Source organism: Misgurnus anguillicaudatus, chromosome 2 (assembly GCF_027580225.2).
Source record: "Misgurnus anguillicaudatus chromosome 2, ASM2758022v2, whole genome shotgun sequence".
In the NCBI taxonomy this organism is placed as follows: domain Eukaryota; kingdom Metazoa; phylum Chordata; class Actinopteri; order Cypriniformes; family Cobitidae; genus Misgurnus; species Misgurnus anguillicaudatus.
Window position 1 is genome coordinate 1,976,790 of NC_073338.2, and position 13,575 is coordinate 1,990,364.

The following is a 13,575-nucleotide window of genomic DNA, read 5'->3' on the forward strand; positions in this document are numbered from 1 at the left end:
AAAAATGATGGAATTTAATAGGCACCAACAACTGTGTGCTAATTTTTTTTTAAAAAAAATCATCATTTATCAAAATACTTCCAAAATATTTTTTTCCTACTATGGAAGTCAATGGTAATGTATTTCATGTTTTTCTTTTAGAGACTTGATGAAGACTTAAACATCCTTGACACAACTGAAGGCACAACTTAAAGAGATTATTCAATGAAAATTATGTTATCACTTACTCATCCTCGTGTTGTTTTAAACCTGTATGCATTAGTTTTTTCTAAATAACACAAAAGAATGTCATGATCCTGTCAGCACTGTATGTATTGTCCCTTGTTTAATGTGACAGGATCATGGCAGCCCTTATTACTGTAAAGAGAACGTTCAATGAAAATTCTGTCATCATTTACTCATCCTCGTGTTGTTTTAAACCTGTATGCATTAGGTTTATTTATTAACACAAAAGAAGATATTTTGAGGAATGATGGTAAACCCACAGCAGATAGTGACCATTGACTTTCATAGTAGGAATAAAAAAATGATGGAATTTAATAGGTACCATCCAACACATCCTCACTCCCAACTCGTAACATGTTGACGCTTGGTCAGGAGCCCTTTGCATCAATACTATACGCACAGGGTACCCCTTTAGCGTTATTTTTTGACGTCCTGGGTTTCCCAATGACTTCTATAAGAACGCCTGCGGCGTTGACATTTGACGTGATAAGCACGGGTAAAATGAGAATAAAAATAGGAATAAAATAAGCATAAAATAAAGATACAATAAATTAGTTATGGCAGGGATTGTCATACTGTTTTTAAGGTGCTGCGATTATGTTTGGTTATTCAATGATTAATCATTGCAAACGCAATGCAATGCAATTAACATTTTACATTATATTTATTTAATTATTTGTTTGTTTATTTATTTATTGGTTGGTTGGTTGGTTTATTGATAGATTTTTATTTTAGTTTTTTTTATTAATAAATCCAACAATTACTACCGCTGACGTCACTGTAAAGCGCGATCCATTGCGATTTTACACTTGGTAAGTAGAACAGACATCAATATAGACGGGAACAATCCTTAAATTTGCGTAGTAATAATCGTTCAATCACGGTAAAATGTTGTGTTTAGAACCTTTAGAAGTGCAATGTAGCAGTTTTGTGATGGAGAAAATGACATCAGATATTATAAATATATAACTTGCTGCACAAAATGTGTACAGGCTAACGTTAGCTAAGCTAATTCAATTCAAGTTTGTTTATTTCTTAAAGCTCACGTAACACACGCTGTTTCTGCATTTCTGATATCAATCTGGAGTACCTAGAGAGTAGTATGACATCCTTTATATCTCTGAAGAGTCTTTAGTTTAATCAGATTTATAAAAGAAAGATTAGCTTTAACGAATCTTTCCGATAACGTATGAAAAAATGAAGAAGGAGGAGTTATAACACGGGAGGAGCGAGTACGAGTCATGCAACACTATACAACACTTATAACGTATGATTCACTACATGTTCGTGTCATTTATATAATATTCACGTGCCTATTTCCAACATAAGACAGAAGTCTTACTTACCACCAGTGTTGGGGTAGTTACTCAAAAAATGTAATTAGTTACTAGTTACTAGTTACTTCTTAAAATTGTAATGAGATTACTTTACTAGTTACTGCATTTGAAAAGTAACTTCACTACTTATTACTTTACTTTCCTTTTTCTTAATTTACCACATAGATACATGGACATGGTTTAGGCGGGGTCGGCTGATGATGAGTGACTACTTTAAATGACCGGCCAGGGCTCTAGACTAACTTTTTGCACTGGTTGCACTGGTGCGCCTAACATTTTTTCTTAGGTGCACCAGCACAAAAGTTAGGTGCACCCTAATTTTTGACCTTATCGGATTTATAGTTCGCCCAAAAATTAAAATTCTGTATAATTTATTTGTAAATCAGGTTTGTAACTCTCATGTTGTTGCAAACCTGTATAAATGTCTTTGTTGGTGAACATGAATGAAGATATTTTGGGGAATGTTTGTGGCCGGGCCATTCATGAGCCCCATTCACTTCCATAGTATTATTTTTTCCTACTGTGGGGGTGAATGGGGCTCATGCTTGGTTTGGTTTGGTTGTTGGCATTTCTCAGGGTATGTTGCTTCGTGTTTATCAGAACAAGGATATTTGTACAGGTTTGTAACAAAATTTATAATTTATTTTTGGGTGAACTGTCCCTTTAACACCGCAAGTTTAGCGCCCATGGTGGTTTCATACAGAATATAAACATGTAGGCTATTTTATAATTTTCATGTTGTCATTCCATTTTCCTTATACGAGTCATGCACAGTCCTGTTTGACAACCCGCATCCGCGCGATTAAAATAACAGTTGACCCGTTATCCGACATCAGCATCAATTTATTTCATACCCGTTTTACATAAAGACTGCGACCGGCCGCACCGCAAATCGTGATGTAAGTAGAAACCTTTAAAGATCTTCATGCAGAACATTGACAGAAATAAGCACAGGACCATGCTTGTTCAAATATATTATCATTTAATGTGAAACTTTGTGAGGGTCGGCTGATTGACAGCTGAGCGGTCAGCAGTGTTTGAACACTCATAAGCGCTGCGCTTATATTTATTATTACCTTATAAATAGATGATATGATTGCAGTGATTCCAAAGGGATGTCCAAAAAAACTCAAGTAGAATGTTAAATGTTTAAAGTTTAATGTCTCTTTCTCGCTGCCCTGTGTAAACCCACGCGGGTGATGGCATGAAACGCGTGAGGAGCTTGCATTTTGCATTACCTTAAATTACCTTAAATTATGGTCATACAAATAAAAGTAAAACAACATTCAAAACTGTAATGTGTAAATGTATTTATGTAAAGTTACACTCGCAATAATAACAAAACATTGTGCTTTTTTAAATAGGTAAAAAGTGTTTTTTGCTGCATCGGTTTGGTAGCGCGTCAAACAATAAATAAACTCATATAGGCTATAGGCTACTTTTGAATTCGTTTTGTTAATTTGCTAATTATTTAAGGGAAACACATTTCATATAGGCTTATTTATTTTATTATTTTTTCACCAAAGAAAGACGTAATCATCACGTTCTATTCATTTTAATGCTTTTTGCACATAAACTAAACCCTTGGGGGAATTATTTATAAATGAATCAACAACGCAAATCAAGGAATTAACTTATTTCTCTATTTAAGACAGCCTGGCAGGGCGGTAACAGTGATACATCAAACATTGAAAAGTTTATAGGATTAGATTTGGAAGTAAGATTATGAAGAAAACAGCGGTCCTGACTCCTGGCTTTTTTCTATAAATTGAGCGCACGCGACATTGCTGTTCGGGTTACGTTCAAATAATTTCTTTAAAAGAATTATGCTCTGGCTCTGACTCGATTGAGGTTCATAATTCCGTCTTCGGGTTCGGACCTCTCGATCCCTGACCGGTAAGTTAAGCAGGATCTTTCGCCACAAGTGTTGTATTGCCATGCTGGGCTTACAAATGCTCAGACAGGTTGCTCATCGCGTTGTCAGCAGTTGAAAGACACTTGTCGTGTGGGCATAGTGTGCATTTCACACGAATATTTTTGTCCTTTCGAGCAATAGGCTGAAAGTTATGTGAATATCGCCCCAGTGGCTGAAACCCTCCGTCTTCATTTCCCGCTCCCCTTTGCACCAGCAGCTCCGTCAAATCAATCTCTATGGCAACGGCACACGTACAGGCACACGCATGCACGCACCACTTAAATAGACAGAACTTTACACCCAGGCAAACACTGCTTGGGTAACGCAGGAAAGCGCGTTCCTATAGTCTAGTAAAGTAGTGTAGTTACCAATATTATTAGTGTAATGCGTTACTTTACTTCGTTACCCAAAAAAGTAATGTAGTTACTGTAATCCGTTACTTTGTAACTCGTTACCCCCAACACTGCTTACCACGTGTAACTCGTCATGACCCGGTTCTGAAAATCCACCGCATCAAACACACACGCAAAACTCCGCTGCTAATCCGGATAATAAACTATATCCATTGTTTCCATGAGGCTGGATGTCTTCTCCTTACATCCAAAAACACACTTCTTGTTGTGCCATTGTTGACTTTTGAAATTAAACAAAGCTGAGTGGCGTGATAAGCTGTTAGCAAGCTCTAGCGTCTCCCGCTGACTGACGGCTGGGCGGGGTTTTCCGGGGGAAGTTTTCCGGCGGAAGCCCATATAAAGAAGTGATACGTATCGAAAACCCCTGAAACGTCAGTAGAACCGTAATCGAAAAAAATTAGCCGAAGCTTGTACGAACCCTGGCGAAGTGCATTCGGCACAGAAATACTCTGAAACACGCCCAACTGCATTTTTGACACTTTGCCTACGTTTAGCATGAGGAAACAACTCTATAACTGTGTTAATAAGTCAGAATGCTTGAAATACCATTAAACCCCCCCTTTAACGTGTAATCATGCAAGGTAATATATCATAGGGGATTGTATGATTTTTAGTTATGATGTGTTTTTCGTTACCAGTAGCTCACAATAATATACATTTTCTGAAGAACATTGTTGCCAGATTGGTGTGTTTTTAAGTAAATGTTCAAAATCCACACAAATATATATACTAAACACACAAATCCTACCAAAATTAAACAATACAAATTATTTTTTAGCTACAACAATATTGTGGCTCATCACAATTCAATATTCATATTTCATAATAAAGCAAATTAAGTGCACTTCTCCTAAGAAGGCTACTTGGTAACTATTTTCTAGGTCTGTCCTTTGGCACACCAGAAATATCAAAGTACCACTGGTCCAAGTCCATTTTACCCTACATAGTACAACTCAAAACCAATCTGCCAACACTGATAAAGAAATCACACTTGTAAAAAATATTTTATAAACAATTCTGAATATATATATTTTTTTCTGTTATCAGGTCCTTCAAATTTGTCAGCTGCTAACATTCTCCTTTATTTCAACACCATTTCTCACACACAGACACACACACACACACACACACACACACACACACACACACACACACACACACACACACACACACACACACACACACACACACACACACACACACACACACACACACACACACACACAAACCAAAGGCACTTTTAAGAGCCACGTCTGTCTTGTTAGTCTGTACTTGCTCTCTGTAGCTCACTTGCTTACTTGCCCATTTCTTTATCTTGTTCACTCTTTCACTCTCTCTCTATCTCTCTTTCTCACTCTCTCTCTTTGTCTGTTTACATCTGTAGTTGTCATATCTGTCCATCTTCGTTGTGAGTCTTTCTGTCTGTTTGTTTGTGTTTCTTGTTCATCACAATGAGTAATTCAGAACTCCAAGAAGAGTTATTGAATCTGGATACCCTGGTTGATCATCATGAACTCAATAATTAGCTTCAAAGTCTTGATGATTTGCTTGGTGAGCCGCAGCAAGAGGAGGAAGCAGCACCAGTAAAGCCAACTGAACCAAGGGTGCATTGGAGAAAATGAGACATTGACGGCAAAACTGTCTATGCAAGACCAAGGTCAAGCAGGAATCAGTCAAATCAGAGTCAGTATAATTTAACATTTTTCAAGATATTTTGAATATCTACATTGTTTACAACCTTATGAATGTTTTAAACAAGGGATATGTCAGGGAAAAAATCAAAGAACAGCTCATTTGATTTTTTTACATAAAAATAAATTGATTACATACTGTATTCGTGTAAAGCAGTAAAAGTAAACTTGGTTTGAAGCAGTTTTTCCTAGGTTCTTGTCAGTGACCAACCAGCTTCTGTCTTTTATAAATTATTTGCTTCTTAAGCACGCACTTTTATTTGCTTAAATTATCTATATGACACCTTAACAGCAAGTAATTGGACAGTCTACATGTGGGTTTGGGAAATAAAAGTCTGCTTGTTTTTCTCTCTAGCTTAAGTTATAAAGTGAGCTTATGCCATTTCAGGCTTGTAATAAGGGAGGTAAATTTGTGCCACTAAGCTTGGGACAATAATGTTGTTTTTTGTTGTTTTTGTCTGGTACAGCTGATCACGTTCGCAAAACTGATCCTCCCATGACTGTTTCTGACACTAACTGTGAGGTGACTTTTGCTCCAGAGACTGTTGGTGTGTACTTTGTTGTCTAAATAACATTTTCTGTGAAATGCTGTACACTATAATATATAAGTGCTGTTTTAAATGTTTCTTTTAACAGAGTGTTTTCTGCAAGATCTCCAGCACTCTCTTATCGATACCTCAGATGATGAGGCATCACCTTCTGGAACCTCAACAGATCCTCTCCAGGCTTCCTCGAACTGGAGCATGCGACAGAGTCTCCTTTCAGAGAGATGGAGGGCAGAAAGACCCCATCTAGTGAACATTACAGTTGAACAAGAAAATGTGGGAGCACACATCTGTCAACATTGTGGGAGCAATCCAGCTGTTGTCCGATGTGGTGACTGTCGACCCCGACCCTTTTTCTGTGACAAATGTGATGTGAGCAGGCACACCATTCAAGTCCTTCATAACAGAGATGCCATGACAGCTGAATTCTTTCAACCATTGTCTCCAACAACTTTCATTGTGGATAAGGCATTGTCTGATTGTGGTAAGTTGTGGTTTGTAAGTGTATAGTGCTAAATAGATCTTGTTATCTTGTTTACTTCTTCTATGTCTTATTGCCATTTATCCATTACAATGTTTTATTTGTCAGTAATTACAAATTTTCATATTTTTAGTACGGCTTGTACCTGTGGAGATACCTGACAAAATCTGTAGTTGCTCTCCACGGTCATTAAAGGTCATCGCAGGAAAGGCTGTTGCTGTGGTCACAATAAATGGTAAAAATAGTTTTGTTTGAGAAGCATACTAAAACAAACATTTGTCTATGCTCAACTTCCCTTAAGTTTGGCATAGGCATTTTGTAAAATCGACATATGGTCATCAAGTAATGTATGCCACCCTGTACAAAGACCCCAAACCCTAAATAATCATTGAAGGTTTACTTTATAGTGGATATGTTTTTGGTTTTTCTAGGACGCCATGATCTTAACATGCCTGAGTTAAGCTGTGAGGCATGTCAAGCCAAATGGGTTGCTGGAGTGGCTGACCTGATAAGAAGTGGCTACTGGCCTGCAACTCTTCATTTTGCCACAATCTATGCAACAGATGTCTTTATTTCATTTGAAGACATGAAGATGGCAGCACCAGGACTGTCATGTCAAGCTTTTTAAGAATGTTGGATAAGCGAACTGAACACTTTGGTCGTGTGAGTGTTTAAATTAGTTTATTTTACAAATGTTTATTGCTTTGTTTTGTTTTGTAGGCTATAAAGCTGATGTATTTGTTTTACATTAATACAGTTGGTCTTACTTGTTCTTTTTTATAGAGTGGTAAGATCTCGCCTGATAGCTTTCAGAAAAGTTTTTTTGAATGGAAGGCTGTGCAATATGAGGTGGAAAACATCTGCAAGGAAGAGCCCTTCATCTGTCCTGCGTGCACACCATCTATGCTTGCGGTTTCAGTAGATGGAAATCGCAAGCATTACCGTTTCAAGAATGCAGCTAGGTATTCCAAATTATGTATAATGTTGTATTGTTTGTGTCAGATAAAAAAAACTAAACTTTGTGTTTTAAGAAATCTTAAAGTGTCATACATTTTTGTGTACCTATTTTCAGATCGGAGGAACAGGCCATTTTTGAAGGTGTTTTTACAGCTCGGGATGAAGATGTGACAAGATTTGTGGATTACATTCACCAAACAACCAAACATGTAAAACTGCAGATGAATTAGCCTATATACAAGACTACAAGAACCTCCTACTAAAGAGTTTGTTTAAAATGTTCAAAGGCCCATTTTCTATTTTGTAGGTCAGTGGAAGAGGTGTTTGCGGAGGGGAGTGGTCAGCAGCCAGAGAAACCTCCCAAAGATCTGCCAGCAAGGTAGACGAGGAAGGATTAGAGCTTGCGGTGTGTCGGCATGGAGTGCTTCTCCATGCTTTAAATATGTACAGGGGGGAAATTTTTGCATACCCCCTGTATTTGCAGGAAAAGCTGTCCAGTAGGCAAATCACTTTTTTTTGTATGGATGTGACCTGTAAATATTGGCCCTACCTTCAAAAATTGTCAAGAAGCTGCCCAGAGCTCCAGCACCTTCTTGACATGAAGCCCTTCCTCTCAGTTTTTCATGCGAAAGCACATGATTTTAAGTGTGAGGTGAGGAAGTATTGATATATAATAGGTAACCCTGGTATATAATAGATTATTAGAACTTAACTTCTACATGTGAGAATTGTTTTTTATTTTTAACCAGGTGAAGTGGAGTGGGGCTTATCAGGATGGGGCTGGTTTAACTCTTGGGGAGGAGGTGGAACAGTGTAATGCTTTCCTCTCTAGAATTGCAGTGACTACAAAGCATATGTCAAAAGCAGGTGAAATAACCACACATTGCACTAGCTATATTATTACCCAAGTAAGTGAATTAGATAACATTATATAATTTGTGTTTACAGGTCGTACTGACATGCTCACTCTGATGGCTATGCACTGGAATCGGCAAAAGTTTAAGAATTTGGCCACCTCACTGACTTGACGATATCAGAAGGTAATGAAGTAACACTTTATTTTAACACTTTATTAATACATGTTACATGTATTTACCATATTATTTACTATAAATTGCACATAATTACATGTAACTAACCCTAAACCTATACTATTACTCTTTACTTAAATCTTTAGACTGTAACACAGACAAATTCAATTTAAAGGAACACGCCCACATTTTGGGGATTTAGCTAATTCAACAGAGTTAGATAAGTCCATACATACTTTTCTCATCTTTGTGCATCCCGTAACTCTGTCTAACGCAGCCCCCGCTAACTTAGCTTAGCAAAAAAAAGACTGGAAGTAAATGGTCCACCTTGCAAACTGCTCCCAATGAGTGACAAAATAACGCGAACAGCAGCTCGCAGCACCCAAGAAGCCCCCTGGTGAGGAGCAGAGAGTTTGGTCAGAGTTGTGCAAATCACTCCGGCCAAGTAGCAGTGCTTCGCCATCTGAGAATATAGTTCTCAGTATATATACTGTTAAAAGATGTCTGTGTCTCATATCACCTTGTTATTTGTACACAGTGTGACTATACAAATCACAACACATAAACAAGAAAATGTTCGCGTTGTTTTGCGCTTGTTGGGAGCGGTTTGCTGGCTGGAGCCATTCGCTTCCAGACTTTGTGCTAAGCTAAGCTAGCAGGGGCTGCGTCAGACAGAGTTACAGCACGCATGGAGATGAGAAAGGTATGTATTTACTTGTAGGGCTGCACGATAAATCGCATGTGATTGTCACGAGCATCTTGTCAGTAACGCCGGTTCCTTGATTAGTATTAAATCGCCATCAGCTGCTTTCAAGTGGAGCGGCATTAACTACACAGAGCCGTAGTTCCCTGACAAGTTGGGCCATATCGCAGGCGATACGTCCGTGATAATTAATGCAAAATTGCCCCGATTGTCAGTGAACTACGGCTCTGTCTAGTTAATGCCGCTCCACTTGAAAGCAGCTGATGGCGATTTAATACTAATCAAGGAACCGGCATTACTGACGAGATGCTCGTGACAATCACATGCGATTTATCGTGCAACCCTATTTACTTATCTAACTCTGGGGGATACAGTGAATAAACTAAGTCCCAAAATGTGGGCGTGTTCCTTTAAGTGTAACTGTAAGGAAGGCAAACTAAGGTTACACTTTATTTTAAGGTTCTCGTATTACAGACATTTAAATACTGATTAATAATTACTAACCACATTTACTAACTACAGGATTTGGTGAGAATGAGGGTGTGGTTTTAGGTTAGTTGCATGTAGTTATGCATAATTTATAATAAAAACTATAGTAAGTATATGTAACATGTAATGAGTGCACCGTAAAATAAAGTGTTAAAACATTGAACATTTTGAAATATGTTAGCATTGTTTAACGCTGTGCGTTTTCTTCTTTCTTGTCTTTCTTATCTGTGATTGACTCTGATTGTAGGCCACAAAAGCCCTTCAAAGCCAAAAAGTCGGTGAAAGCTCAATTGGCAGTAACATCGAGCCAATTAGAAGACTGGGTCAATGATGTACAGGATTGGTCAAATGGTAAATTTGGACTGTTCTTACATTTTATTTTAGTCTAGGACTAGTCTAATCCCTTTCCGGGAAACCACCCCTTTGTCCTAAGTAAGGTTTGGATAAAAAATCTGTATTCATTGGGAATCAGAATCAAAAGGCTAGGAAATGGATCAGAATCTAAAGTAATAGGAATCAGACAAATGAAATTAGAATTTCAATTCCCCTTATCAATTCTTGCACTGTATTTTCAGAAATGTGCTTTTGTTATCTTGTGATTAAGCACAGAAACTTACTTACTTAATTATTCATTTAGCTGACGCTTTTATCCAAAGTGACTTAAAATTGCTATATATGTCAGAGGTTGCACGCCTCTGAAGCAATTAAGGGTTAAGTGTCTTGCTCAGGGACACAATGGTGTGTCACACTGGATTCGAACCCGGGTCTCTCACACCAAAGGCATGTGTCTTATCCACTGTGCCATCACCACCCTTACAACAACAAATGTATCATAGTTTTATTATATTAAATACAGTTGAACCATAATGCAGAATGGACATTTTCTATTCAGCTTTTAATCCTAATGCATGTTTAGCCCTAACCTTACCATAAAAGTTTCACAATATGTTTGGAGATTAGTGATGTACTGTATTTGTTACTTCTCAGCAGCAACCACAACAAGTGATGTTGATGCCTTGGCCAGCAGAATTGAGGTGTTGGTGGCAACTATCAAAAGGCGTTCCCAGCGTCTCTATAAAGAAACTGATGGCAGCAAGGGTTGTGCCAGGTTCCGGCGCAAGATAAGGGAGGAGAAGGGGACTCTGGCTTCTTTTGTGGAGAAATACAACCAAATGGTTCCAAGCACTGAAACTCTATGCTTGGAAACCATTCTCTCTGGTGAGACAGCTTGGCCATGGCAGCTACCACACACGGGTATGTGCACTAGTCTGTTGACTACATTAAAGGCACTGCATCAAGTTCACATTAATTCAAAGTTTTTTCTTCAAAGTCATTCTCCTAAATGTATTCCAGACTCTGTCAGTCTGCAGACAAAGAGAAAGGCATTTGACGTCATCATGTCACTAAAGAGACTTGAGGAAGAGAAGAAGATTCTTGTGGCAGAAATGAGCCACCATTGGAAATTTCTTTCAGCTCGTGCCAATGCCCTTAAAGAGCTGTCCTGTCTTATTTCTAGTGACACAATGGAAGGTATGTGTAATATATTGTGTTATATTATAGCTAAATTCATTTCTTGGTGTTGTTTATTTTCTGTTTAATATACTATATGGAAAATGGTATTGGACACCCCTTTAAACAGGTTTGACTACTTGAGTCATTTTCTTTAATACAAATACTAATGCTACAGCATATAATGATATTCTGGGGAATTGTGTGCTTTTAGTTTGTCTATTCCAAAATGACAATGTTCCTGTGTATAAGGCAAGGTTTATAAAGACGATTGATTTAGTTACACACTTCCAAAACAGAGGAGGAGACAAAATGTTTAGAAACATTTATTGTGTTTCAATCTCTGTTGCAGATCTGTTTAGCTGGAATCAGAACGTGTCTTCTGTAAAATAAAAACGAATGTAATTCCCTAGAATATCAGTAATGCTGTAACAGTAAGATTTGAAATAGAAACTTCTGCTGATTGAAAGAGGCTTTCCCAATATTTTTGTTTATATAGTGTATGTAATCCAAATCTGATCAATGTAATAGACAGCAACGTTTATGGTTGAGTGTTACCACTTGTGATGTTTAGTGTTACCAAAAAAACTTGGCATACTTTTTGACTAACATTTTGTTGCCTTGAGAGCCATAATAATGACACCTCAAGAATGGCTGTATTTAAAGTTTCTAGGGGGATGCTTAATGTTATTGTGTTATCCTTTTTTTAAGGTTTGCCCTGTGGCCTAAGTGGAGAGTGTATAAAAGGTCTGCAGAGCATCATCCTCAGAAAGCACCATAAAGTCAAAGAAATGAAGGTGCTTGCTAGAGACTGTTATCTGCAAGTACTGTCTGGATCGGAGAACATCAACTTTTTGGAAAATTCTTCATCTGATGAGTATGAGAGTGACAATGAAATGTATGAAAGTGATGATGAACTGTAACCCACAAGCCTCTGAAACCTGGGACTGATCACGCCACCACCTGCAGCCAATCAGACTGGCTATATAAGCTCCTCAAGAACTCTGAACTTTGCGAAGTCTTGATTTGCCCAGTGTGATCATTACGGAGCTTTATTATTCTGATTGTGTTTATTCTGTTGTGACCTGGTTTGTTAATTTGGATTACCGATTGTTATCTGCCTGCCCTGACCCTGCCTGTCCCTGTTTATAATTCTGGATTGTCCCTGTATGTTAAAGCGTAACTAAACCCATGGTCAGAGCCTGACTCCACCCACTGGCAATATTTGAAAAATGCAAGAAAAGTGGGCAGATCTCAACGGAGATAGAGGGGACGAATTAAGCTCATATCAAGTGTAAGATCGTAACAAGGGCGTGGTGAGCTTGAACCTGCTTACGTCACGAGGCATTTTTGGACACAACATCCAATAGGAAAATTCAACTGCAGTAGCCACCGTTCAACCTGAAGAGGGCAGCACTCAGACGTTTTTACACCATATATTGTAGTATTGAAACACTTTATATCCAAATGTCAAAAAAGTTACTAAAATCAATGAACAGCACTAATAAAGCATCATTCTTACAGATCATTAACTAAAAAAAGTTGGTTTAGGGTTTAGTTACTCTTTAAACACTGTGTCATTAATAACACTGCAAATGGATCCTCTGTCTCGTGACTCCTCGTTACATGTTTCTTTGGATCACAAACATTTTACATTTAAAAAAAACTTTTATGACCTTACATTGTTTCTTACAAAGTTGTCAGTAAAATGTTTCTCTCTAATAAATTGTATCAAAACCATTGGCTCAGAATTCTGAGCCGTTTTGAAATGACAAGCTTTGATGTTTTTGCTGTTGTGTTACAATTAAAAATTATGAACAAAATATTTCTTAGTGAAAAATATTGACACAAAATGAATTGAAAATAGGGATGCATAACGATTAAGTGCTATTAATCTATAGCAGAATGAAAGTTTTTGTTAACATCATATATGTGTGTGAACTGTGTATTAAAACTTTGTAGATAAATGCACATCCATGCATGTATATATTTGAGAAATGTTTACATGTGTATATACATTTGTATATTTATGTATAATTTATATTATATGTAAATACTTAATATATACATTTATTTATTTTTCTTCAAATATACATGCATTTGTGCACATATTATTATTATTATAAACAGTTCACACACATATAGTGTAATTCTGCTATAGATTAATCAGGATTAATCGTTATGCATACCTAATTGTAAAAGATAACATGGTTAACAGAAGATAGGCTTATTTTTATGTTTTTTTATTTTGTGGAAATTTGATCATTTATTACATTTAA

General features: G+C 37.3%; 2 protein-coding genes across 3 annotated transcripts; both read left to right on the plus strand.

The window, feature by feature from the left end:
- Positions 1-570: 570 nt before the first annotated feature.
- Positions 571-10,057, plus strand: LOC129434824 (uncharacterized). Of its 2 annotated transcripts, XM_073871737.1 has the most exons (12): positions 571-1,037; positions 4,938-5,573; positions 6,049-6,129; positions 6,218-6,610; positions 6,741-6,842; positions 7,039-7,270; positions 7,391-7,569; positions 7,680-7,773; positions 7,872-8,216; positions 8,314-8,431; positions 8,513-8,604; positions 10,035-10,057. In XM_073871737.1, exons 6-11 carry the CDS (start codon positions 7,220-7,222, stop codon positions 8,590-8,592), a joined length of 867 nt encoding a protein of 288 aa, XP_073727838.1. In that variant the 5' UTR covers positions 571-1,037; positions 4,938-5,573; positions 6,049-6,129; positions 6,218-6,610; positions 6,741-6,842; positions 7,039-7,219; the 3' UTR covers positions 8,593-8,604; positions 10,035-10,057. The 2 variants fall into 2 exon arrangements, with proteins under 2 accessions (XP_073727838.1, XP_073727837.1); XM_073871736.1 differs by lacking the exon at positions 571-1,037 and having other exon boundaries at positions 4,458-5,573.
- LOC129434427 (uncharacterized) lies at positions 8,940-13,039 on the plus strand. Its single transcript, XM_073871689.1, has 5 exons — positions 8,940-8,992; positions 10,035-10,138; positions 10,775-11,041; positions 11,141-11,317; positions 12,008-13,039. Exons 1-5 carry the CDS (start codon positions 8,940-8,942, stop codon positions 12,217-12,219), a joined length of 813 nt encoding a protein of 270 aa, XP_073727790.1. The 3' UTR covers positions 12,220-13,039.
- The last annotated feature ends 536 nt before the right edge of the window (positions 13,040-13,575 follow it).

Excerpts from the sequence above, each read along its gene's own strand:
- LOC129434824 (XM_073871737.1), top strand. The coding sequence starts at position 7,220 with ATGTCAAGCTTTTTAAGAATGTTGGATAAGCGAACTGAACACTTTGGT. Across the intron at positions 7,271-7,390 it reads GAACTGAACACTTTGGTCGT|AGTGGTAAGATCTCGCCTGA; the intron begins GTGAGTGTTTAA and ends TCTTTTTTATAG. Across the intron at positions 7,570-7,679 it reads CGTTTCAAGAATGCAGCTAG|ATCGGAGGAACAGGCCATTT; the intron begins GTATTCCAAATT and ends ACCTATTTTCAG.
- LOC129434427 (XM_073871689.1), top strand. The coding sequence starts at position 8,940 with ATGAGTGACAAAATAACGCGAACAGCAGCTCGCAGCACCCAAGAAGCC. Across the intron at positions 8,993-10,034 it reads AGCACCCAAGAAGCCCCCTG|GCCACAAAAGCCCTTCAAAG; the intron begins GTGAGGAGCAGA and ends CTCTGATTGTAG. Across the intron at positions 11,318-12,007 it reads TTCTAGTGACACAATGGAAG|GTTTGCCCTGTGGCCTAAGT; the intron begins GTATGTGTAATA and ends CCTTTTTTTAAG.